At 36.7% G+C, this 27,750-nt stretch overlaps 2 protein-coding genes across 3 annotated transcripts; both read right to left on the reverse strand.

Annotated features, from left to right (window-relative positions):
- Positions 1-722: 722 nt before the first annotated feature.
- Positions 723-5,508, reverse strand: wdr89 (WD repeat domain 89). Of its 2 annotated transcripts, none has more exons than XM_026223709.1 (3): positions 5,431-5,508; positions 3,787-4,461; positions 723-2,751 (listed from the first exon to the last, which is right to left on the reverse strand). In XM_026223709.1, exons 2-3 carry the CDS (start codon positions 4,448-4,450, stop codon positions 2,255-2,257), a joined length of 1,161 nt encoding a protein of 386 aa, XP_026079494.1. In that variant the 5' UTR covers positions 4,451-4,461; positions 5,431-5,508; the 3' UTR covers positions 723-2,254. The 2 variants fall into 2 exon arrangements, with proteins under 2 accessions (XP_026079494.1, XP_026079495.1); XM_026223710.1 differs by having other exon boundaries at positions 3,787-4,468; positions 5,431-5,475.
- A 2,406-nt stretch (positions 5,509-7,914) lies between these two features.
- sgpp1b (sphingosine-1-phosphate phosphatase 1b) lies at positions 7,915-27,594 on the reverse strand. Its single transcript, XM_026223711.1, has 3 exons — positions 26,601-27,594; positions 16,111-16,200; positions 7,915-11,644 (listed from the first exon to the last, which is right to left on the reverse strand). The coding sequence occupies exons 1-3, from the start codon at positions 27,279-27,281 to the stop codon at positions 11,093-11,095; spliced, it is 1,323 nt and encodes a 440-aa protein (XP_026079496.1). The 5' UTR covers positions 27,282-27,594; the 3' UTR covers positions 7,915-11,092.
- Between the last annotated feature and the right edge of the window lie 156 nt (positions 27,595-27,750).

The raw sequence follows: 27,750 nt of genomic DNA on the forward strand, positions 1-27,750 counted from the left end.
AACGTAGTAAATTACTATATAATAAATATTAAAAACTTGAACACTTTGCCAATACTAAGTTTATTATGAAATCATCTTATAAAGCTATATGTATCGTTAAAAGCACTCAAGAAATAAAAATTAACTGAATAGAAAAACATTCATAGCACTAATACATCTTTATTCAGAATGGCGACAGTCTGGACAGGGAAAAAGAAAAGGAAATAATCAATCTCTTTAGGAATGAAGTTAAACCTGTATAAGAACCCAACCCATATAAGGAGCGTCTCATTCCAAAGAGCACACCTGGCGTGAAATATCTGCACATCGCACGAGCATCAGAATCATATGGCATCTTTTACTCTCAGCTGCGGTTTCATGTGTTTCAGGAAATGAGTGACGAGACCGCGCGCGTAGGCACCCACGTCATTGCGTACACAGGGAACGGCTGATTACGCAACAGAGACTCTCTGGGCTTCTTGGGTGTTTCTTTGAATTTAAATGAAAATAAAACCTATTTTTGAAACCTATTTATGTTTAATCATAAACAGGGACATGTTAAAGTTAATAAATTACCTTAGTCCAGTGATAAAAAGATAAATCTGCAGATAAATCTCCAATACCATAACTTGTATTAGGGATTGAAAGGCACCAAACTGTAAAAAAAGATGTAGTGGTATTAATGCGTTTTAGAAATCAAATAAATTAACGACAGATGCTTGCTGGGGATTTTATAGTGGCTTCCAATTCAGATAAATGTATGCATTCTTTATTCTATATTTAAGGGCATTTACAAAACACATAGCACCCACAAACACCACGCAGTTGACAGTTTCTTAGTTGTCAAAATTCTGAATTAACATCACTTTCTGCCACATATTATTGAGGGTGGGGCAGTTTCCGATCGATGGAATACGAACTAATGAACAGGGCTGTCCAGTTGTGTCATGTCTTGAATTCAGCATAGTAAACCTCCCCAGGCTTCCATTACATCAGAATTATTAACTGGACGCTGATCCTCAGTGTTTACACTGAGAGAATCAAACACTGAAAACTGTAGAAGCTACCCTAAGAAGAGTGTGTGACACTGGGGAGCTCAACAATCTCAGAGACAAACCCGCCTGCATGTTTAAAAGTCATATTTGCATTTCAAAGTTCACTCAGTAGGTATTCACGATCACTAATGAGATTCAACAATATAAATAAATAAATAAATAAAAAACTAATGAAAAAATTTGAGATTATGAAGCTGTAGAATTAATTCTGCAGCTCTTGAGATCGAAAACTATTTCTATTTACAATTTCAGAAGTTCTTGTGGGTAAGTCCATGCTAAGAAGTAACAAAAAACACAAAATGTACATTTCTTGATGGATGATTTTGTAAAAAGCATTTGCTAAGAACAATAACCACCATTTTTGTCCATTAAACCTTTGCATAAAAAGAATGCTGACATGGGGAGAGTATGGTTGCACTTTGCATCATTTATTAGAAAGTGATTCTGACAGTGGTGCTGATGCAGGTACATATAAAAACATTTATGACAAGTTATTTCAGAAAATCCCCATGCATTAAAGGAATAGAAATAAATAAATATATAAGAATTGCTGATAATGTACCCGCCCTCATGCCAGCATGTAGATGAGTTTGTTTCTTCATCGGAACAGATATGGAAAAATGGAGCATTGCATGACTTGCTCACCAATGGATCCTCTGCAGTGAATGGGTGCCATCAGAATAAGAGTTCAAACCAAAATTTCTCCAAATCTGTTCTGATTAAGAAACAAACTCATCTACCTCTTGGGTGGCCTGAGGGTGAGTACAATTTAAGATGATTTTAATTTTTGGTTTAACTATTCCTTTAATGTAATACAGCTTCAGTTTGTATTCCTGAAACCCAGGACACATTTTATCTTTTTTAAGTCACGTGTTTAACCTCAAAAGTGATCTTATGAAACACATTTTTTAAAAATGTTGCAAACAAAACACAAGAAATGTAATGTTTTACATAAGGGCAACAACTATCACAAAGATGAGAGTTTATCTGCTGGACAAATCAATGTCATGTAGCAATTTGTTCACAACTTACACTTTAAAACCACAAAACTGTTTAAAATCAGCCAATGTCTATAATAAGCTATATGTTTTATACGCCAGAAGATTCTAATTTAGTCTCCATAAAGTGTTTGCAATTTCTCTGAGATTTCTGTCACATAACCAATTTGTTTCAGTGTCAACTGTCTCTTAGTGAAATCTGAGTTTGTCCTGTGCATGTGATCATGCTAGTTTTGAGCGGTCTTTCTGTACAGCTTGTTTTCTGTGAGCTTTAGTTTTGAGCTGCATGGAGGAGATGCTTTTCAGAGAATCTTTCTTCCCCACACTGATTTCCTCAGCTCCTGCTTTCCACTGCAACAACTGGCCATCTTCTCCACCCGTCAACAGAGACTGACTGATTGCATCCCACTGGAAGCACCTCACTGTAGCTGAATGACCCCCTCTGAGGGATTTAATGAACCTCAGACCACGCCCACTGCAGTCCAGGAGGTGGAGCTCTCCATGATTACTCCCTCCCACTAACAGAATACGCTCCTCATCTGACAGCCATGTACCGCCCACAAAGTACTCAAGCGATGCTCCATCGGGGAGCTGGACAAGTGTTCGAGCATCAGCCGAGCTCAGAAGGGTCAGAGTGTCATCACTGTCTGGGCGAGCCACGTCCCATAGGTGGAGCCCTTCGTCATGAGTCAGACAAAGCAGCTGGTCAAGATCTTTGCCTGTTAATAGAAGAAATTAATTGCCAGTTTAGGGTTCTGCGGAGTACAGATCTAGTGATGTTTAACATTTTAATTCAAAAAGAACTTGAAACTCATATTTGTTACTTGGTAATAATAAGATTTAAACAGTTATTCCATTAAATAGCTAATCTGAATATACACATGCTAAGAGGGTTCCCACACATTTTATCCAATTAACAAAGTAAAAGTACTTAGAAAAGCCAATTTCTAGTCAATTCAATATTTTACAGCAAAGCATAACTGAAAAACGTATATATTCAATACTGTTATCAGTTTGCCTGTTGTTATTGTTTGATTATATTCATATCAAGTGAATTTATATATATAAAAAAATCATTATTATTGTTTGTATTTCCACATATTTACACAAATGTGTCTCATTCATATATATATTTTTTTTGTGATAAATTTTATGTCATATTTGACAAAAATATACATAAAATAACACATTTTCATATACATTACATAAAAGTGACTGCATAATTTGTAGCAAATTATTTTACAGCAATTACTATTTATTATTAAATGTAACATTTGTTTTTAAGGGCCAGTCATCATAAACACAAACACCTAAGCATAGAGTTAGTAGAAGTATGATAGTAGTAGTATGTATTAGAAATTTGCAAAAATAGTCATCAAAGGCATGGTCATCACCAATTAATAGCTAAGCATACGAGGAATAATATTCTTTATGATTATTATGATGATTATATAAACATTTACATGTCATAGAAATGTTTAAAACCTCTTAAGATGCATTTTATAAGCCTGGTCATCACAATTTAATAGCAAAGCATGAAATCTATATAAAAATAATAATTATTATATTTTTAATATTAATATTTAAAAAATGTAAACAGGGAAGGCATGGTCATCAAAATTGAAAAATTCTGATATTTTACATGACTAAGGGAACTGTTTTTAGTACACTGTGACATAAAAAAAATAAATACTGCTCAAGTTTTACTCTTATATAGTTTGGATTGCTCAGTCAGGTGTGTTGTTGCTACCTACCTGTCCAGCAGAGGGAGCTGGCAGAGGAATTGCAGTTACAGGTGGTCACAAGAGCATCATCCTCTCCACCCAGACTCAGATCGAACACGTTCACAAGCCCATCTGTGGCTCCAGAAGCCAAACGATCTGCCTGCTGGGGGTGGAACTTCACCGTAGTTATGTCATCACTGTGTGACTCTGAGTAAACGCCCAGCAGACCGCCCATCTCACCTCCATCCTGAACCATACGGGCATCCCAGAATACCAAAAAACTGTCCTCCCCCACCTGCTCCGTGCCTGCGCACAGCACACGATCACTACAGCTCACATCAAACGAGCAGTACGAATGTGTCGAATCACTGCGGAACACCTGGGTGGCATCAGAACCAGGCCGCCGGATGTCCCAGCACCGCAGTGTCCCATCAGCAGAGCCGGTGAACAGCAGGTGAGGGGAGAGATGAGAGAAACGCACCCCACACACAGGAGCTGTATGACCCTGGAAGTCACCCACCAGGCGGAGCGTCTCTCTGCTGTGCAGGTGCACAGAGTGATTGGAGCAGCACACAGCCAGCACATCTGACCCACTGCTGGCACAGGAGAGCTCCAAAATGTACGTGGCATCACTGGGCTGTAGCCTCCTGGCAATGGAGAGAGTCCTAAAGGTGTCCTCCAGAGTGTCCATCATCACCAATTACCCTGTCACCTCAAAAGAAAAGAGCATCATTTCACAGTGACCTAAGTGCAGAGATCCTCTACTGGTGACATATTTGTGTTTTACATGGCAAATGATTGCCTGCTGACTCTCAGAGAATGAAAGCATGGACAATTAAAAAACACAATTGACACAATTTTCTCATTCATTTTATGAAGCAGTTATTTAGCATAATCATACAGTTCATGTTAATAGAAAAATATTTAAATGTTTCATTCCAAGGACTATGATTTGCTGCTAAAAGGTGTCAAATTTGGGTCCTGAAGTCAAATCAATTGAGAACCATTGATTTATTGTCCTATTTACTAGACCTAAGAAGTCATTGTTTAGTGACTAAATCAGGGGTTTTGAAGTGCCAAGAACCCCCAAATTGGTAATCCTCAAGCTGTCATCCTAAAATTTAAATGGCATCCATATATTTTTATATGTAAAGCCCCAACTTACACGGTAAACAAAAACTAGTATTACAAATATGTATGAAATACTATTATTTGAAAAATATTTAGTTCACTACTACTAAATTACATTATTGTATAATTTTCTTCTCATTGTAGTACTGTACGGTTTTATTATTAATTTAAATCAAATTAATAAAATTTTTAATTCATATAATTACATTTATTAGTTACAATTTATACATTTATTTAATGATATAATTTTTTTTCTTTTTAATTGTTTTACTTTAAACTTTTCTTTGGCTACCACTTAGAAAACATGAAAACCCCTGGTCTCGATCAAGGATAAATTAATTTTATACAAAACACATAAATCATTAGAGATCGCTAAACCTTTATGACTCAAGTTTAAGTCAAAATTGTTTAAAAACAATTATTTCTCCATTATCTGGAAAGTGATGCAGAATTATTGTCATAATCACGGTTATAATTAAAACATGACAGCCAAGAACATGACTTCCTTTGCATATTTTACAAATTATTGCACAAAACACTCACATGCGACCGTATTTGACCATACCTATGGACCATACAGGCTTCAGTGTGCACCTCTTTAGCTTCTCCCCGGGAACACAGTGACGCTGAACATTAGTTCCACAACGGGAACGTGTTACGATACACTTGCTTAATTTGCTGTAAAACTAAAAAGAACTGTAATTCATCTAAATTTATAAATCTGAAACACGACAACAGACACATTATGAATTCGTTTTCATGTCTAACATGAGAAGAGGCAAGAAACAGAAACTATACAGCGCTTTGTCGCCAGTAGATGGCAGTGATTCTCTCTGTATTATAAAATAAGAACTACTCATATCAAACATCGATTTATTTGTTTGTAATAGCATAATATATTTTCACATTTTAAATACGCTGTAAATAACTTCAAAACCAACTGTATATATGGTACTTTGCCAGAAACCCTTTAAATGACTTGCTTTCAATTTTAACCAAGTACAGCTGTAAATTTGACTCTACTCTTTTCAAAAACTATTCGAGAATGTTAAACAGGAGGAAGTATCTGGGACATTTATATTGGAGAGTTGAAGAGTATAACATAACAAGGGGTATTATTGTGATGAGAATAGATGATGCTTTTTTCCTTTGTCCGCCTGTCGCCTTTGTTAAACTCCCAAAGGACACAAACGGGAGTGAAATTTGACATCTGAAACAACAATCAGCATTGTTATCAGATGAGGACAGGAAGTCTTTTGCGGACTTGAGCAGAACAGCAGGCCCATGTTGACCTTTATGATTATATTTCCAAAAATACTGTCCTTTTGTATTCTTTTAGAGTGTAGGGAACACATGAATCCCCAAAGTAACATATTAAATAGCAAGGCCTTGACATGAGCATTTGACATGAGATATAAAACTTAAGTGAACTTTTTTTTTGTGACTGCTTATAGTTGAGTGTATTTGTGGCTGGTTGCATATGAGAAGCAAAGAGGTGTGTATTAAAGTGTTCAGTGTGTGATGAGTGGTATGCATTCACACAGGCCTGTACCAGCAAGCATACAAAAACAACCAGGCTTTAACCCTGTAAAGCCTAGTGTATCATATTTGATACATGCATTTCTAAGGCCTTTACATTATCAACATGATCAACGCTGTGCTGAAAAACCTATTGTTCATAATGTACTACATCCTTTCTGTTGTCTGATTGGACAGTGTATATGTTCAGGTCATAGTACATGTCTTTTTACTGTGAATTCTTTAATGATTTTTATAAATTAAACATAAGAATGTTTTAATATAAACATTTATAATATTTGTAATATTTTGGTCTGTGGAAACTAGTTCCTAGTTCTATTTTGGATGAACACAAATAAGCTTTAGCTCATTTTACTAATAATTTCATTTTGGCTGATGACTAAACAGTGAAGTGAAAAAGAGGGGAGTTTTTTTTTTTTTTTTGCAACCTGAACTGCAGGGCAAAACTATCTGGCTCAGCATGCTCTCACATGTACATTAATATTTCAGGCATTACAGAGAAATCTGTAATTATTCTCTACAGCCCAAACCGGAGCTGAAATTATATATAAATAAAACACTTATTCAGCAAGTTAAGGAAACAAAACTACTGGGTGTTACCCTGGATAATAAAATGGCATGGTCAAAACATTCTGAGAACACAGAGAAGATAATGGGAAGGGTGGTAGCTGCAGTAAGTTGTAGACAATTATTTACATTTGATATAATGAAAATAATATGGGACGCTTTCTTCTTCTCACAGCTGGACTATTGTCAGATAATATGAGCCAATGCTACAAAAAAGGATTTGAGGAAACTCCAATTGGTACAAAACAATTTTATTAAATGTACAGCTACATTACGGTGCAATTAAATCGTGGAAACTTTAACCATTGTCATTAATTAGGATAACAGGATAAATTGATTTTAAAAGGCAGGTAAAGGCACACCTTGGATTTCTGTACTTACAGGAGGTTGAGGTGCAGGAATTAAATGAGCAATACGTGTTTTATATAGGAGCAGTTATAGATATAAAAATGGGTGGAAGATATGTTTATCTTCTTATGGGAAGTCGTGGCCTAGTGGTTAAAGTTTGACTCCTTACCCAAGGGTTGTACCACGACTGAGGTGCCCTTCAGCAAGGCACTGCACCCCAACTGCTCCTCAGGCACCGCAGCATAAATGGCTGCCCACTGCTCGGGGTGTTTTCACACTGTGTGTGTGTTCACTGTGTGTACGAGTGCACTTTGTATGGGTTGAATACAGAGCACGAATTCTGAGTATGGGTCACTTATAGAGATGCTTTTGAATGTGAAGAATATATGTAACTTTTTTCTTTAGAGCATAGCCAAATAAATTAACAAATAATAAAATAAATAATTGATCTCAGCAGGAACACTACAGAGTGTCCAATGGAACAATGACTGAGCAAATGTGTGCTTATCAAACCCAGCCAAACGATTCTGTTAATAAGATACCACTTCTGTATTTATTAAAGCAATAAAAGTATTAGTCTTTTTGATTTTTATTGAACATAATATTCAAACGTAATGATGTAGGAAACAATAAAGATCATCAGATAACAATTTCTATGAAATATTTTTTTAAACAAAGCTTCTATAACAAGCCATTTTATTAACATAAGGGCAAAGGTCTCCTTATAACACTGAATTCTTGGTCATTTGTGCATTATGCGTTTAGCCCTGTGGGAGTGCGATTCTTCCAGTGTCGAGTGCTGGATGGTCAGGAGACTTTCTTTTTTTTTTTTTTGTCTAAATGTTCAGTTTGTTACAGTTGCAGGTTTTACAAATGGATCTACATCATGCTCTTAACATTTTCAGAATGCCTCCCACAATATTAATGGATGGCAAAGTCATCCGTATTTACAGATCATTAAAAAGGAAATCAAAAAGACCAAAATTTTAATTCAAAGATGAGAATCAGAGCTCCAAAATAACATTCTATACAAACACACATACAGCATCCAAAACTTCTGGGATACATTTGGTGAAAAATTACAATTGAAAAACACAATAAGTAGCAAAACATACATCATTTTAAAAATCCTACTGATTTTACACTGAAATAAACATCCGAAGCAATCGGAGGGTGTCTTTTCAAATGAGACAAATGTTACCTTTCTGTAATATATTTATGAAATGGTTATGACAGCAAACTGTACACTGACATATTTAACATGCAATCTATTTTCTTGTTTGAAAAAACAATAAAATATAAGACGTAGAACTGATCGCAGACAAACCCAGTCTTCTTATATTTATTATGACTATTTACAAATATTTGGAGTTAGCTTTTATTTTTATATTTTCAGTTTTCAATTTAATTAAAAAAAATGTTTATATGGGTTTAATGTCAGTTTTAGTAATTTAATCCTCAAAGTAAAACTTCTTTAATTTCAGTTAGTTACAAAGGCAAAATTTATATTTCTTTCTTTCTTTTAGAAGTTGTAGTTTTAAATAACAACACGGGATGAACCAGGATGGACTGAGCAGCAATCAGCCATTCTGATCTGTTCCACTTTAGTTTAAAGGTTGTCGATGCTCTACTTAGATGAAAGAAAGAAGAATGAAAATGAAACAGATGGGGATAATTGTCTGGGCTTATCAAACATAGCAGAGATTTAGATAAAAGGCACTATGTGGTATCCAAATTGAATCGGTTTATTCGGAATAAGCTGTTATTTTCAGTAAAACCAGGAGAAAACCAAATCAAAGGAAATAAAAATTTGACCACTGGGCCAGTTTCTGAGGAGTTTAATCTAGGTCATGAGCAGGACCACACAGATTCTGCTGCCGTTTTCTGCATTCCGTGCTGATTACAGGGGAAATGTTTTCATTTAGATATGGGAAAATGAGGTAAATTGACCTGGGACTACCATGTTTTTTGTAACAAAATAGTTATCAAATGATATTAAAATATTATTAAAAATATTAAATAAACAAGAAAGGGCTACAGTGTGTCTCGAGTTTGTTTTTAATGATATGCAATCCAATCTCTTGAAAATCCTACAGATTCCGTGTGGGGCTACTGAAAGAACTCATATTTGGTCATAAACACATGACAGATTATTAGAACACAGGCCTGAGAGAAAACAAAAGCTACAATTTATCTACTGCCATCCAAAAACAAAATTATTATGGAATCACACAGTAAGGAACAAGCACAATTGGTCCAGTAAGCAATGCTCACCAAGGACAATCTCCTTCTCGTATTCTGTCCTAAATACCACCTCCAACCTTTGTCTCTCCCATATAACCTCCGACCTTAAAATTACATAGATCTGTATCCTTCTAGGTTAAGGGTCAGAGGTCAGCATTGCTCTGCGCTGAAAAGAATGGCTGGTTTTCTCATCATTAGGATCCCCCCAAAAAAAACACATTCCTGTTTACAGAAGTGAGGAGTTGGAAACCAGCCTCTCTTTCAGCATAAATAGGAACTTGCATGTGCAGAAAGAAAGAGAAGGCCACAGGAAGAGTATAAACACACGCACACAGCAGTGTCACGCAAGGCTGACCTGTTACAAGGCCATCGCGGCGACACGCACAACAGCAGGCAGCAGAGCAGTGCAATCTGGGAACAGTGCATTTGAATCAGTACCACAAATTCGTCTTAACTATACACCAAATACAACCATCAGAAGGCAGAATTATACATAGGCTTAGTGGCAAAGCTTGTGTTTCAACCTGACTGAAAGCACACTGCTAAATGCTAGAAGAGAAAACATTTATTAGTCTAGTGCTGCGTTTCTTTGTGATCAATAATGCAGCACGTATGTACACACAAATATAATACAAGCAGCATTTTACAGGGAATAAAAGAAGACTAGGATTGAAGATCATCATGTCTAGAGAAACTACTTGAGTGGTCAGTTTAACATTTCGCAAAATATTTTCTTTTGCCCCATATATTGAGGGCAAGTAAAACGACAGAACTGTCATTTTGTATGAATTATCTTCTTAAGGCTTCTATCATTACAAAAGTCTTTGGAGAATAGTCCAACCTTCTTTAGATCAAAAACTAAACATCTCAATCAAGTGCAACAAAAATTACCACAAAGATCATTGCTTTTCCCAAGACTGATCATTTCTATTAACATTCGAGATTTCAGATTCAAATCTCGCAAACAAAAGAAATATAAATGGCTGGCATCAGTTCCAGCCAATTCGTCGCAGAGATTTTGCATGCTAATTTGCATAAGTCCCATCTTCGCAAGAGAGATTTCAATCAACTCTTGATGCAAGAGTTTAAGTCCACCTACTGTGGCATGAACAAAACTTGCCAAAAGATTAGTCATAAGTCCTATAAAATTTGAGAAGTAGCAAAAATGCTGTATTGCTTGCGAAAAACATAAGCACTGTAGGGTAAAGTTTACAGTAGGACTTTAGATAAGAATAGAATCTGATAGATATGTTACTGTACTATACATGCATGCAAACTGCATAGAGACTATAATCTCTGGATCAACACCAAACAGGTGTTTTGAATAGGAAATCTGATAAAACTACAGTATAAATGATGTAAATGCAATCAAGGAGCATCTGGAAGGTAAAGCACAGTGTTACATTGATCGCCATTAGTTCTATCCAATCACTGATTCGAAGAGAGTTGCCTCTGCAGTCCAACTGGGCTCTTATTGGCTAAAAGAATAGGCATTTCTTCCACCTAATCACAACAGACCCACACATACAAACAGGAAAGGCACAAGAAAATGCGCATTTAACCCCACGGCTCCATAGACGATATAACGATACGGCAGCTCCACCTCCATGTGCTGCCTGGCTTTCCGGACGTCGCTGCTGGGAATCCCAAAGACCCAGCAGACCAGCGGGATGGTGAGAGCTTTCATTACGGCTCTGGTAGCCAGAAGAATGATGACACCCAGGAGAAAGCGGAGCAGACAGAGTCCAATCAGGCTGAGGGTGAAAGACGGGGGCTGAATAGGAAACATGGATGCAGGTGGGTCTGGCAAAAGGCCCAGGTGGTAGTTGATGTGGGATGCCAAAGCAATCCCCGCGCCAGAGCCCAGGATTTGGGCGGTGTCGCCGCGTGAGGTGCTCCAGGTGTCCAAGGTGAAGGAGAAGAGGCCTAGGCCTACGTGAAGTGAGATGATGATGAGTGGGGCGTAGGGATGTGTGCGGTTAAAGGTGTCGATGATGTCCAGAGCAGGACTGAAGACCACCAGAATCAGCAAACTGTACAGAAAACCAGCAATAATGTCCTGAAAAGCATAAAAAACACAGATATCAACGGCAAACCACAGGATTAAAAAAAAAAAATGCATGTGAGACCCAAAGATGTCATTAAAAAACAAAAGGTAGTTTACATGGGAAAGAGGCTAACATAGAGAATGTACATATTTGAATATATCCTTATTTGACATGTAAATCTGTAGAGAAAGTTTGACCTAATGATAAACAAATGTCATTCTTAAAACATGGTCACAAAGAAGAACGGCATGGAAAATCAACACGTTCACACGGACATGAATGTTTGGAACCAAAATTTGGTCTGATTTTCACCTGTGATTTGTCTGTTCAGACCAATGTGCAAAAAAAAACCCTGAAGGACATGCTGAAGGTAAATGTAAACTTGCTCTCTGAAAATAAGTCACACTTTTAGAAAAGAAGAAGTAACAGCAGCGGTTCTGGGCATGTGACTAAAGTACAAATCTTTTGGTCTGCCAGTGAGATGAAAGAAAAAAAAAAGAGAGAGAAAAAAAAAAATCTATTCAGTGACACTGATGGCATGCGAATATTCATGTTGGTCTAAACAAATGAATTAATCAAATTAAAATGTTTATCACACAATGTCTACACCAAATACCCAACAGGCCTTTATACTTAGACTGAAAGAGGTTAATAACTCATACAAGCAAACCTGTGGACTAAATTATTAAATGAAAGTTTTTCTTAATTTAAACCAGCAGCTGCTGTCTGTATCATTACATGTACTAGTCTCCAGCCTTTGGTTGCTGTTACTAACACAAGACAACATTAACAGAATATCCCATATAAACTAAGAACTTGTGTGACCTAAGGACAGGTGAACTGTGTGATATTATTCAGTACTACAAATGTGCTCATAAAGTGGTAATTGATTAAATTATCATTATGTGCATTTTATAGATTTATACATTTTATGCCTTTATAGATTTTAACAATGCAAAACATCTTATCTGCCTCTCCTCTTTAAAGAAAATAGATGAATTATACAAGTCACAAGATTAGGAAAATGTGAATGTGATCCCTTGTACCCTGTCATATTTTTGATAATTCACATGAATTCGTAAAGATCCGAACTAAGTCTACATTAGAAAAAGGTTTAACTTCGCACAAACTGAGAGGTAGGATTAGTCAACTTTGCTTAGCAGAAGGTCAGTTCACTACATTCTTAAACATAGTTTGTGTGTGTTCAACAAATAGCAAGACTTGTGGGAGATGTCGGATTTCAGAATACTTCAGAATTGGGTGAAAGATTCCATAGAGACCACAAAACACACACATCCATGAGAAACCACTTAGACAATGCATAGCGCTTTAGTCTGGCTTACTGTGTGTGGGAGAAGGAAATAAGCTGGTTAATTTATAACAGTTTTCACACTCAGCACTTAAAACATCATGGAAACTCTTCACAGATTAACTTGCAAATGTTCATTTACACTCGCCTTCAGTCAAACACACACACACACACACACACACACACACACACACACACACACACACACACACACACACACACACACACACACACACACACACACACACACACACACACACACACACACTCACACACACACACACACACTTTTCCCTAAGCCTACTTTTAAACCCTAACCTCAAATTTGGCCTTTCAGCATTTGTAGATGCAAAAACAGAAACCATTCAGTCCCTTTACGAAGCGGTTTTCCTTGTGGATCCCAAGTACATTTGTCTGGATGTTTTCAAATTATGTTCAAAAGGACAGAAACATTTTCTTCAGAAGACATGCCTTACCTCTCGCTCTCATCTATCAGTCATTAACCATTATGGGCTCATTTCCCACATCTGCTGAGAGTTCACTGCTTTTGCATGTTGTGCATGTACTTGTTTTGACAGAACGAGTGTGAGACAGATATCTCTCTTCAGCCTGTACTTGTGATTCTTCAACTGTCAAAGCGTGACAATCAGATCAAAGCATCTCTGTCAGTAAACCACCAAAAATTTAACTCAAAAAGGGAGAATAATTCTTGCAACAGAGAGAAATGAATGCAAGTTAGAGATAAAAGCTTGACTGAAAGGTTAGTATCACTCTGGATGATGAAAAGTCAATTTATAAAAAAAAATAAATAAAAAAAAAATATTAGCATATTAAAACATACTAGCTATGATTTTAGTCAATCAATTACATAATTAATAATTTTAATAAGATTTTTATTTGGCCATAACATTTCCTAAAGATTGTGTCATCTGACTATTTGACTGACTGTTTCACAATCCCTTCTTTTCTCGTGAATATGAGAGTGTTAAGACAATCCCACGGTTTCCAAGGGAACAATCTCTAGGGCAACGGACACTCATCCCCTCAACAGGGTGACCAGATGGATGAGGTCACCCTGAGGGTGACATAACTGCTTAAAGCAGACATGGAGCAGAACACTCAAATGAAACACCAAATTTTCAGGACTGCGGAAAAATCATGTATTCTAGACAGACAGACAGACACCTCACCAACAGATGAAATCATTCAGCAAAATTACACCATTTGTTACTGAAACAAGACATCACCAAAGGGATTTACCATGTCTGTACACGTGGATGATACATGGTTGTAATGAATTGGGATTTTGGGGCAACATGAGACCCAAACAGATGGATGTAGTTAAACCAGTCCGCTCACAGTCTATTTGACTAGCCTCAGGTCACACAAATATGCTTATTATTCAAGCCATATGCAGGGCTCCAGACTGCAATCATATGCTCACATTTTTTCTGGAGGTGCGACAAAATTTTGTGAGGAGTCACACTGGTGCGACTACTGCGAGCGCTGCCATTTCTGTTGCATTTGAAAAGCATCAAATGTCAAATGAAACAAAAGAAAATCCCACCACTCGTTTAAGCTGCAGAATGAATAAAGATTGCTGCGAGAGCTGAAGAGATGCATTAAAATTTTCAATGACAGGGCTGTGACGATAAATCGATGCAGAATCGATATGTGAATCAATTCTTAGATTTTCCGAATACATCGCGATACCTCTGGAATCGATTCTGCGCTTAAATTTAACAGCAGATGGCGATCTAATCTAGTTTTTTCCGCACACTCAAATGCTCATGAAGAAGAGTGCTAAAGAGCTCATGGGAGTCGTGTAATTTCACTTCATCTTAGAATGCTTTTATGATGCAAGATTAATGTAAACACAGCCCACTGTGAACACCTTTGTAATTCACTTCAAACTTCTCAAATTTTATGAATGTTTATTTTAGGTTCAAGTGTCTGTAAGGATTTGGAAACGAGCAGAGTACAGGGGTTTCTAAAGCATGCAGTGCCATCTGATGTTCAAAACTAGGCTCAGAATCGATTTGAGAAAGAATCGCGATGCATTCAGAAAATCTCAGAATCGATGCTGAATCATTTCTCGATTCACGATGCATCGATTTATTTTCCCAGCCCTAACTCAAGCAGTTCATCATTTAAAGTTTCCAGCACTTTAAAGCTCCAAAATGATCTGATTTGAATGATATTTTTAATGGGATGACCAAAATATAATGTAGTGAACAAACACTTAAAAAAAAATACTTAAAATCACCATTAAAACCCTTTAGATGGCAGCTTTAGTCATTCATTTCTACTTTTTTCTTTATATTTTGAAATTATAAAAACACCATAATAAACTATTTTAAAATAAATCATCAAGAAATCTGACTTTGACAGAATTTTGCACTTGTTTTTATGTACGAAATGGTTAAAATGTGGAAAATATATGATCTATTGCATTACAGGCTGATTAAAAGGTGTGCCCCTAAATTTTCTGCTTGTGTTCCTAAACATTTTCAGTCGGGGGCTACAGTGCTCCTAGTAAAAATAGTTAGTCTGGAGCCAAAAAAAAAAAACATACTTCTGCTTGTAATTATCTGGCCCAGTAAAGAAAAAACTGATTTTTTTTTTAAACAAACACACACACACACACACACACACACACACACACACACACACACACACAGAGATAACATCTACACACAACCATAGATAAACTAAGAATAACAAATTATTAATTTAAGATTTGATACTTCTAACTCCATTAGTAAATTATGGGTTTAAGATGAACATTAAGTGAGCATTAGATAACAGCAGAGGAAATCTAAACCTAAAAATTCATTAGCATGCATTATTAAAAGGGTGGTTGATCAGCTTTTTTCAAAGGCTTGATTTTTTTATTTTTATGGGGAGCACTGTACCATGGTATGCGTTCGTATAAAAAAATAAATAAAAAGAAATAACGTGTTTAATTATGCAGATGAAGTTTATTCTCAAACATTACAGACTAATTAAAGTTAAAAAAGTAAAATCATAATCAACCACCCCTTTAAAAGTAACATTATATAACATTGATATAGTTTAAACTTATCTTGTATCTCTAAAAATGACATCCATCGTTTATTAATAAATACAAATATTATGTTTTGTTTCAGCTGTTTTAATTTGTCTTACCAGTATGGAGTGCATGCCCATGTATATGCGGCTCAAACACACCAGGACACACCAGCTGATAGCTAGAGAGAGACCCAGCAGCAGAGGATACTGTGAAAACACACACACACACACACACACAGATTAGAATATGCTTCAGGTGATGAGAATTTCACTATGACTGCAAAATTTTACAATGAAACTCATCAGTAGTGGCATAAAATGTTAACCATTACTTGTGTGCTTTTATAATAGTGCTTTCTGATTTATGTGTAAAATGAAATTGAATGGTTAACATTACCCAACATTACTTCAAGTGACCTTTGAAACTGCTTGAACAAGCTAGTCCATCAATGTACATGAACTACCAGCAAAGGGTTATATAGGACTGCTTTGCTTTTGTCTTTTTGAACACACATGACTACAACAGATGTCAGAGGAGGAACAGCCGGTGTGAGAAAACATCCACTTCTCATCTCTTATAAGGATCCAGAGAATAAATTATCTGTCTCACTCGCTGTCATTTCCATGAGTTGTAGTACTATAGAGTAAACCAGATGTGAAGAAAGTACTCCGTAACACAATATAACAGCTTACACACAGATGGTGTTCTAAAAATCAAGCAAGCACACATGCAGATGTGTGCAGAGACACACACACACACACACACACACCCGGTGTCTTCATGTTTGGCTGTGGGCCCAGTGTCACAGTGACACCACAGCAAATGCTAACCGGTTTCATGAAGCTGTTCTGTGTCCATATGTCTCAAGTGTCCATGGTAGTATCTGAGCAATACCATTCTCATCATTGCCACTTGCATTTGTCCACAGATGGACCCCTCCTGTGGTACAACGGCCGTTCAACCAACAAACACTGAAGTCAAACCCTCAGCACACCATAAAACAACCACTGAACTACAATTACTGTCCCACAAAGCAAAAGATGGTCAGGCAGATGAAAAGAGTGAACCAAAGCCAGAAGGAAACTTTCTGCCACACTTTTAACTATCTATGCTGGTTAACAAACATAACATTTAATTATAAACACTCTCTGTTTTTCATCAGATATAAGTAACATTTCATAATTATTTATAGCATCTATAGATATTTAGGAAAAAAAAAACTTTTACTACTAAATTGTACAATTGTTTTTACTTCATGATATATTTTAAATAGAACGTTCAAATAAACAGCATTTATTTGAAATGGAAACCTTTTGCAAATTAAATGTCTTAATTTAAAAAAAATCATTGATAAATAAAAGTAGTATTAATAAAAATAATACTTTTGTAAGGCAAGTTTATGCAGTATGCAAGGTTTCAGTTTCACCTGTACATGTGTTCTCAGATTTAAAAACATTCAATTGTATCAAATTGCTTAAACTTGTATGAATGTTAAAAAGCAACACATTCCTAGTCCTCGTTCATTCGGATTAAGCTGCCTGCCTGTGTCTTTGGTGGCCCACATCCTTCTGAAACAGATTACTGCTGAGTTCAAACACTCCAGCAGAGATTTATATGCACTAACGTCCATGTTTAAACATGTACAGCAGTGGATTTGCACTGAAACACCAGCTGTCAAGAAAATGACATGGCAAATAAAATGCTGCTTTAACTCAGGGATTTCCATTCAGCTCAGTATAATAAAAGGGAACAGGACATTTCCCTCCTTGCTGTTCCCTTCAGTTCAGTGGAACTGGAAAAATATTTTTCAAAACATTAAACCTCTAACTTCTGCTTTGCCTTGACAGAAGAAATCCCCTGAATGAAAGGGAAAAGGAGAACTAATACAAACAGTTAAATGTGTCTGTTATTTAGAAATATCTTTTTTGGCAGGATCTTGGTTAAGGCCTGTTCAAGGACATTAACTATATAAAGATAACGATAAAGATAGTTCTAAAAATCGTTCTCAATATTAAAAAATGGCAGAGTCCACACTACAACTATAACGATAAAGGCACAGAGAAACGGTATAGTTGGAATCATTTTCAGAACGATTTTTTTCCAGCTGATGAACGATAAAAACAGTGACATCCAATCAGAATCCATCCTGCTATAATGAGCTCGAGAATTTAAAGTGGCAGACACACGTGCGCTTAGAATAAACAGACAATATCGTTCGCTGGTGTGGACGCTAATATCGTTATCTTTATAGTTATCGTTATTGATGTGAACGGGGCTTAACACAGTTCTAAAAGATTCCGGAGACCGTCTTGATCACTCAAAATGTGAATGTCACTATGATCACCAAATGAAATAGCAATGACTATTTTTGGTCAGCAAACAGAAAGTTCTGTCTCAAACTCATGCCATTGGTTGAGCAAACGCCACGGTGTTGGGATCAACACATAAAATGAGTTCTGCCTAATGCAATGCAATTTAGCAAAAGAGAAGAAGACACAATAAATAGAATATGAGATCCAATCTCAATGTTGAATTTACATTTCAAAGTAACCCGAATTAACTATAAAATCATGGAGGAGAATCCATTTGTATCACATACAGTGTAACAGCAGGGTAAACAGTGTGTCAAGTGATTCAGATGAACATTAGAAACACAACCATTAAAAAAACCAAGGATTCAAACATAGAGAGTTAGATCATGCTTGGTTGTCCAGACCGCACCTCATGCCCTGAGACCACATGACACAGAACCACATGCTGAACCAATTCACAGAGATCTTTCTCTCCCTTTCATCTGAGCCTTAGCTAACCTCAAGCTCAACATCTGCCTCTGGTTATAGACTATATGTGTGTGTGAGAGCTCTCTGCAGCGGTGTATGCTGGTGTGTGTGAGAGAGAAGGCTAAAGCTTTGATTGCCAAGACTGTATGTGTAAACAAAGTATATTGCATTAATAATGTGCCTCTAATCTCCATGACAACAGTTTAAGGGAGTGTCAGCCAGCAAGAGACTGAGAAAGTTTATTTTTATGTGCATGAGTGGTTTGTGTGCTTATGCTGCTGAAGCGTATTCAAACAAATTCAAATAACATGCACTTACCCAAGAAACTGACTGAACCACACTGAAGGGCCAATGGTTAAAATATTCTTGAAATACTTATCACTGATTTCACAAACTTTTTTTTTGTCTCTCATTAACATTTGGCAGAATCTCTTATTTAAAGTGACTTAACATTCACGTTGCATTCAAGGTATACATTCTACTGCACAGGTGCAAGTCACAAAGTGAAACTTTCATATATTCTAGTTTAATTACATGTAAAGTAAAACATTTCAAAAGTTTTTTTGTTTGTTTTAATTTTGATGATTAGAGTTTATAGCTCATGAAATTGGAATATTTACATTTGAGTGTCATTAAATGAACAACCCTAGAGTAATAATTCCAGTTATCTCTTGTTCTTTGAAACCACAATAATGGAGAAGTCTGCTGACTTGGCAATGGTCCAGAAGACAATCATTGACACCCTCCACAAAGAGGGTAAGTTACAGAAGGTAATTTCTGATAGTATTAAAGCATATTATATGCAAAGTTGACTTGAGCATGAGCTGACTGGAAGTTTGAGAATACCGTCAAGCAAAGTGGATTCAAACACTTGGGAGAGCTTCACAAGGAGTGGACTGAAGCTGGAGTCACCACGTTCAGACGTCTTTAGGAAAAGGACTACCAAGCCACTTCTGAAACAGAACCAATGTCAGAAGCATCTTACCTGAGCTAAGGAGAAAAATAACTGGACTGCTGCTCAGTGGTCCAAAGTCCTCTTTCCAGATAAAAGTAAATTTAGCATTTCATTTTGAAATCGGAATCTGGTGGAACACTGGAGAGGCACAGAATCCGAGCTGTTTGAAGTCCAGTGTGAAGTTTCTGAAGTCAGTGATGATTTGGGGTGCCGTGACGTCTGCTGGTGTTAGTCCACTGTGTTTTATCAAGTCCAAAGTCAATGCAGCCATCTACCAGGAGATTTTGGAGCACTTTATGCTTCCATCTGCTGACAAGCAAGAGATGCTGGTTTCCTTTTCCAGCAGGACTTTAGCACCTGCCCACAGTACCAAAACCACTTCCAAGTGGCTGGCTGACCATGATATTACTGTGCGTGATTGGCCAGCCAACATGCCTGACCTGAACCCCATATGGAATCTATGGGATATTTTCAAGAGAAAGATAAGAAACAGTCAATCCAAAAATACAGACGAGCTGAAGGCTGCTATTAAATAAACCTGGGCTTCAATAGTGCCTCAGCAGTGCCACAGGCTCATCGCTTCCATGCCACACCTTTGTGCTAAAGGAGCCCTGGCCAAGTATTGAGTGCATAAATGAACATACTTTAACAAACTTGAACTTTTCTGTTTTGCAATCCTTTTTTTTTTTTTTTTTTTGATTGATATTAGGAACTATTCTAATATTTTGAGATACTGGATTTTTTTTTATTTCATGAGCTGTAAGCTGTATTCATTACAATTAAAACTATTTAAAAAAAAACTATAAAAATGACCACTGCATGTGTCAAAGTCGAAACCCAGTGTGGGTGTTTTTATATCTGTATTTCTGAACAACAAAACGCTGTTATTAGAGTAGTTAATCGTTAGCATAAGCACGGCTAACACTAATACAGTATAATGAGCAATAAAATCAAGTTTCTTTATTAACTATTTAATGCTCCTATAACTTTTATTAGGGTAAAAAAAAAATGAGGACATGATCATATTTCATATATTTTTACACACCAGGGGTTTTGGATTAAATAAAAGCAGTCAAATTTTTAAATCAGCATGTTTTGGTGTTTTGCTTTGGTATTTAAATTGATACCAAGAACCTTGGATTTTCACTGGTATTTGTAATGAATATTGAAATTTTGACAACACTGACAGAATGATCGAATTTCCATTTTTAATGTCACTTTAATGTACTGTACGAACTGTGTGTGACAAATACATTTGAGATCTTCTTAGACTTAGCACCATGCCATTACAACAAAATAAATTAAGAAACATGCACCCTAAATACATTTCCAACATCGCACACTGGTACCAATGTATTCCCAATATCATCCGTGAGTTAATTATAATAATGATATAATGGATTGGACATGTCTCCCATGTGCATCTTATGAAATGACACCTGAAAAGACAGAAAACTTTTTTTTTTAACTAAAAGAAAAAAAAAAGTGTCAAAAAGCAGAGTGAAAGACGAGACAGACTGCAGACATGAAGCATAGCTAAAGTGAAAGAGATAAGAAGAGGGGGCGAGAAACCGTGCTTATCAGCAAACCAGCAGGAGGTCTGCTGATGACTGACAGCAATGACATGACTGAGTGGGCCAAAATCAATCTCAGCACTCTCAGATAAGACTAAACTAAACAACGGTCCCTTAAATGCTTAAAGCCACTAGTCTCTAAAACCCACAGCAATGACTGGATTCCCATCAAAGCCTCTCTGCATGACCAGAGAACATCTACCCAAAAATGGAAATTTGTGATTTGCTGAAGTAATTGATAGCAGTATGTCCAAGCATATGCTGTTTTCTATAAAATAAAAGTGAATTGGTGACTTCAAGTTAAAGGCTTCATTTCTTTTCCTTATACAAAGCTATTGAATGTGTTGGAATATATGACAGAGTACTGATGCTTTTTTAGTCAATTTTAGAGCTTGACAGCTAGTGTTAGTCTGCTTTAAATATATGGAAAAGAGCAGCATAAACATTGCTAAAGATCTCTTCAAGTGTTCCATGAAAGAACGTCATATGTGACCCTGGACAACAAAACCAGTCTTAAGTCGCTGGAGTATATTTGTAGCAATAGCCAAAAAAACAAAACATTGTCTTGGTCAAAATTACTTCTTTTTCTTATATGGCAAAAATCATTAGGATATGAAAGAAAGATCATGTTCCATGAAGATATTCTGTTATTTTGATTAGTAATATGCATTTCTAAGAACTTCACCTGGACAACTTTAAAAGTGATTTTCTCAATATTTAGATTTTTTTTGCACCCTCAGATAACAGATTTTCTAATAGTTGCATCTCAGCCAAATGTTATCCTGGTTTTGTGGTCCAGGGTCACTTATAGGCTTGGTATGACGATAGTAGACGTCATGACGACATCTTTTATTTATAGGAAATCTGTGCTTTTTAGACATCTGACATGGCTCATATGATTATGACACATTCTGAATCTGTACTGTATAAACACCATGAGACATCAGTTTATTTTATCATAACTCTCACTCCCGAAAATTCCCAAATCATGTTCCTTTTAGCAGTCTAATTCAATCCTCCCAAATACAGTTTGTGATTATTATACGAGAATTAGGGGTGGGAATCACCAGAGGCCTCACCATACGATATTATCATGGTACTTGTGTTACGATACAATATTATTGCAACTTTAAACATAATGCGATATTCACTTGGCTCAAAACTTAAAATGCTTTGCAACGATTGTTTATTATTTTGTTCAATAATATGAAGTTATTTTGTAAGACTTTTCAATTTAACTCAAATTTAAAAAAATAAATAAAAAAAACAAGCCAATAAAATAACACTTTTACTGAAAGTAACAATAAAACTAGACAGATTTTATATTAATATTGTTAACACTTTACAATAAGGTTCATTAGTTAACATTAGTTAAATACTTCAGTTAACTATTAATAACATATATGTTATTATTATTATATGTAGCCTATCTTTTTTGCTCGCATTTTTTTTTTTATTTGATAATTTTCAGATGCCGAAAACTCAGTGCATCTCTACTTACATCCCTTCCTTGTTTAAGAAAAAATGCGAAGTCCATACATCCAATCTAAATACAGATGTGAGTTTCCAGATAACATTCCACAATGCCATCATCTTTATTTTACTAACTTTCTGCATGCTGAAGGTTACCTAGCTCAACACAACCCATCTAATGATTTATTTTATTGATCAAGATTTTTTTTTTTATTTCTTCAAATAGTATACTAAAAGATCATTCCTTGGCATTAATATAACATTACAGTATTCACAATACTATACTGTAATGATTTTTTCCCCTACCATTAGAATTTAGCCATGTTCTATCTGCTGTGAGTTACATAAAGCGTAAAGGTTACACACGTGTGGGCATTTTCAAGGGTTAAACTAATCAATGTAATGTGTGTATTCTAAAGGTCATTCTGTATTGGTCTGCCACATTTCTTAAAAACCACCTCATTTAAGGGCCAGTGCACTAACAATAGGATCATATGGTCATATCACAATATGACACTAACCTCCTGATTTGTCATTGTAAAATCAGGTGATGGTAAAAGTAAACATTTCTAACTCCAGAGTAAATAGCAATGAGGAACAAATGGCACATATTATATTACTTTGTAATCTAGGTGTTATCTGCTCATGATAAGCTGCATATGAATTCATACTACTCTTTAATACTTACTGAACTTGCTAGTGGCAATAAATCCTCTAACATTTGATGCATAACAGAGAATGATACATTTGTAACACCGATGTGTACACCCAAGACTTTCTTGTTCTACGTTTCACATTGTTCATTCAATTCCCTGGGATGGGAATTTACATGGTATGCCTTTGCAGCTTCCAATTTAGGGTTAATTTATAAAGGGCTGGTTATGCTGACTGATGTACAAGTGTGAATACATAGCTTACCACAGGGTTAAAAGTGGCCTTTAAATGGGGATAAAGAAGATTATGCAGGATTAAACTCAGGATGAAAATCTCTGAATTTAATTCATGAACTCAGAAAGTGCACAGAGTATAGGCCATTGTTTTGAAATATTTTAACACCCACACAGTAAAGGATTTAAATAGATGAAAGGATTACAGAGCCAGACCCTAAAAATTCACCTAAATAGGTTCCTGTGCATACCAGTTAACCTATCCATATGAAAATATATACAAAAATATAGAAAACATCTTAAACTGGTGAGGATGGTGCTGCTTACTAATAAAAAAGAGCAATAAGTAGACCTAAAAATTCCTTAATTAGAATGGAAAAACGCCTGAAGGTGTCTGGATGATATGAAAGCATGTTTCTGTTTCAGAATAAAAAATAAAGTATCCGTTACCTTATTTCTCAAATCTTTTTATTTTATTTTATATTTTTCTCACTATTTCCTTTTTTTATTTATTTTTTTACTATGATGTGAAAACAGGCTTTCATTCTATGTAGAAGTATTCTAATTTGGTGCAGTATGTTCATCTTATTTTAAAATAGAAATGTTCTTCTACAAAAAAGTATATAGACCCTTAAAGTTGACATGAAGTGAAACTTTTCTTCATTAATGTAAAATATTTCTGAGTAAACGGCCTCTTGAATGAAAAAAAGTAGGGTGGGACTTCATTTTGCCCATCGGGAATTGACTGGTCATTGGCTAATTGCGGTTATTTTTCATGTGACAGGTTGGCCAAGTCCCAAATGGCTAAACCCTTACGGTCTTCCTCTGTGTCCACACTTCCATTACGTAATGATGCCCCTTTGACTGTCGGGTAGAAGTCTGCTGCAGAGCTCGCCCTGCTGTGGGCTCAGCCGAAGTGCGCTAAAATGATGAATGGGACAGCCTACAGTCTCGTGGATTTAATGGACACGCACACACGGTGGCCATTTTACGTCTGTAAGACCGCAAGTGCACATGAAGTGTTCCATTTGGGACAAGGCCGTTGCTAGAGGCAAGGGACTGAAACTAAATAAAAATAAATCGATGCATTGCGAATCGAGAAATGATTCCCCGTACTCTGCTCGTTTCCAAATCCTTACAGACTTGAACCTAAAATAAACATTCATAAAATTCGAAAAGGTTGAAGCAAATTACAAAGGTGTTCACAGTGGGCTGTATTTACATTAATCTTGCATCATAAAAGCATTCAAATATTAAAGTGAAATTACACGACTCAGCTGAACGCACAAGAGCTCTTTAGCACTCTTCTTCGTGAGCATTTGAGTATATGGATAAAAAGTAGATTAGAGCGCCATCTGCTGTTAAAATTCCAGAGGAATTGCGATACATTCTGAAAATCTAAGAATCGATCCACGAATCGATTCTGCATCGATTTATCGTCCCAGTCCTAATATAAACTATAATATATAGGTTGAGTTACAAGTACGAAATTACAGTTTCAGTGTCGCTTCAAAGGGCTCTACACGATACCAGATGAGGAATAAGGGTTATGAAAAAAATGTATGCTTTATAAACAGAAATGCTTGCCTTTCACTGTGCGTCCACGATTTCACATTATACGCAATTACGTTGAAAAGGTGACGTGTGAAATAGGCGGGAGTACCGACTTTGTTGTATGTTCAATGACAAATATTTGTTATTTGTAAACTGCGTTTGACTTGGTCTTTGCAAGTTCAACTTGTAAACACTGAAATGGTAGGCCTGTCGCAATAATCAATATATCGACTTATCGCGCAGTATATGTAATGTACATGACCTCAATAATTTTTGGTGACACAATATATTCGCCCATTATATTTACTTGGAAATTTTAGTCACCATGTTTTGTACTTTCCACTTGCGCCTGTGTCTTTTGCAGCTTCTCGTACATAACATGGTGTAGTCGTGAGGAGCTTGTTCAAATTTAAGACATGCTTCTACAAAAAAAAAGTTAATCTGCCGATTTGGTCTTGTTTAGGGATTTGTGTCTTTGTGCATACAGATATCTGACTGCTAAGTAGTGATTGTGTTTTTCAACCTTAGTGTGCATCCTAGATTTACAGAGAAAAGATGGTCCCGGAAAAATCTGAAGATGGAAAAATCTCCATACAAGTTCATTGTGCATTATTCTTTTTTCTTTTTTCTTCTCGTTACTTTGCACTTTTTGTTAAAAGAAAGTTTATTTACTATTTATTAAGATTTTTAAGGCATCTTATATTTGGATACTTAATTTCCACGATCTAAATATTCTCAAAAATTAAAAGTTTGTTGTCATTGTGTAGGCCTTCTTGCATTTTATGCTGTAACATTATGATTTTATATTCAGTGGCATAAAATGGTATTTTAAATGACAATAATATTGATTATCGCAATTATTTCTGGGGCAATATATCGCACAACAAAAAGTTGTCATCGTGACAGGCCTATGAGTTGGTACCTTTTAAATGTGATTACGTATTACGTGAAGCTGTGGATGTGCATCGCAGAGCAGAGCAAGGAGCATTTGTTTATAAAGCATAATACTTTTTTTTTGTTGTTGAAAATGACCTTGCTAGATATTTCCCGTCTGGTATCGTGTGCAGAGGCCTTTGAAGCTGCACTGAAACTGTAATTTTGACCTTCAACCGTTTGGTAGCCATTGAAATCCACTATGAGGAGAATAATCATGTAATGTTTTCTACAAAAAAAATAATTTCTTTTTGACTGAAGAAAGAAAGACAAACATCTTGGATGACACTGGGGTTAGTAAATTATCAGGAAATTTTAATTTGAAATTGAACTAATCCTTTAAGTCCTTTAAATACTTCTGGGGACACTGTACAAGCTTGCTGTATGGAATGTCACTCATCAATCATTTACTAAATGTCATGCATGCATTGAATGGTGTGATGTTCATACCTCCCATCGACCGTAGGTCAGCAGGAACAGGCTCAACGGTATTGCGGTACCGGACATGGCATGCGTGGAAGGCATGCTGTACTCCGAGTTGTAAAACATCTCCACCTTGACCACCGGAGGCGAGGCAGGTCTCGGCCAGCGGATCACATCTTTCGTGCACTGGCCGAGATACATGACCCACACCCAGACCACGACTAACCGGCGGCTCACATACGCGTCCACGTTCCACATGAAGAACGGGAAGAATGAGATGTAGAACAGCTCGTTCCCAAGCTCGGTACCAAGCGTGAACAGGTAGTAAAGAAACTTATTGTCGATGATGAACTCCTGCCCGACGTCTCCGGTGAGAGAGTTTCTGCGCAACGGCTTTACCGCGGATCTTTGAGCCTCGACCCCTTCTTTATCCTGCGCCTGCCCATTGACGTTTTCTCCCGCAGCCCCGTTTGCCACGCCGTTATTGTGTTTCTCCCTTTCGCTCTCTGCTCCTGTTGTTCTACGGCGGGTGGCGTCTCCGCCTCCGTTCTGAACATCCCCGTGGCGAGTGCTTGGCACTCCGTTACGGAGTCTGTCAGTCGGTTCGGTCCCGCGCACCCCGCACAGCCGTTGGAATCGCGCGACGTGCTGGGGGTCCTGCAAATATTGCATGAGACGAACGAATTCCGATTTCAACGCGCCTGCCATGTCCAGCGACAAACTGCGCAAGTTGTATCCGCCCGGTAAGACCAGGAGAAGCTTGAGCTAACGTTACTGTGAATAAACCGTGCTGTGGGTTATTAAACAATGTCCTTCATTGCAGTGCATACAATAACAAAATGCCCATTCTAACGAAGACAAATAGACTTATAACAACTGTTAATGTTATTGCTGGACCTATGAAGAGAATCTGAACCACCCCCCCAAAAAAACTACTTATGAACGATTTACAAACCGACCCCCACGCCGTATCCGGTTACTGACAGATCCGCGCGACCACGAGTGGGTAGAATGAAATTAAGAAAGAGCCGTGGATTCAAACTAGGCGGGGCTTAGCAGCCCGGACATGGTCTGTGATTGGTCAGTTACCATGGGTCGAAATAAAAAGAATAATATGTTAACTCTTCGCTGTTGGATATTAATCCAACTGTTAGAAAATATCATGATTGACTTTATT

This window comes from Carassius auratus, chromosome 38 (assembly GCF_003368295.1).
Source record: "Carassius auratus strain Wakin chromosome 38, ASM336829v1, whole genome shotgun sequence".
Lineage (NCBI taxonomy): Eukaryota > Metazoa > Chordata > Actinopteri > Cypriniformes > Cyprinidae > Carassius > Carassius auratus.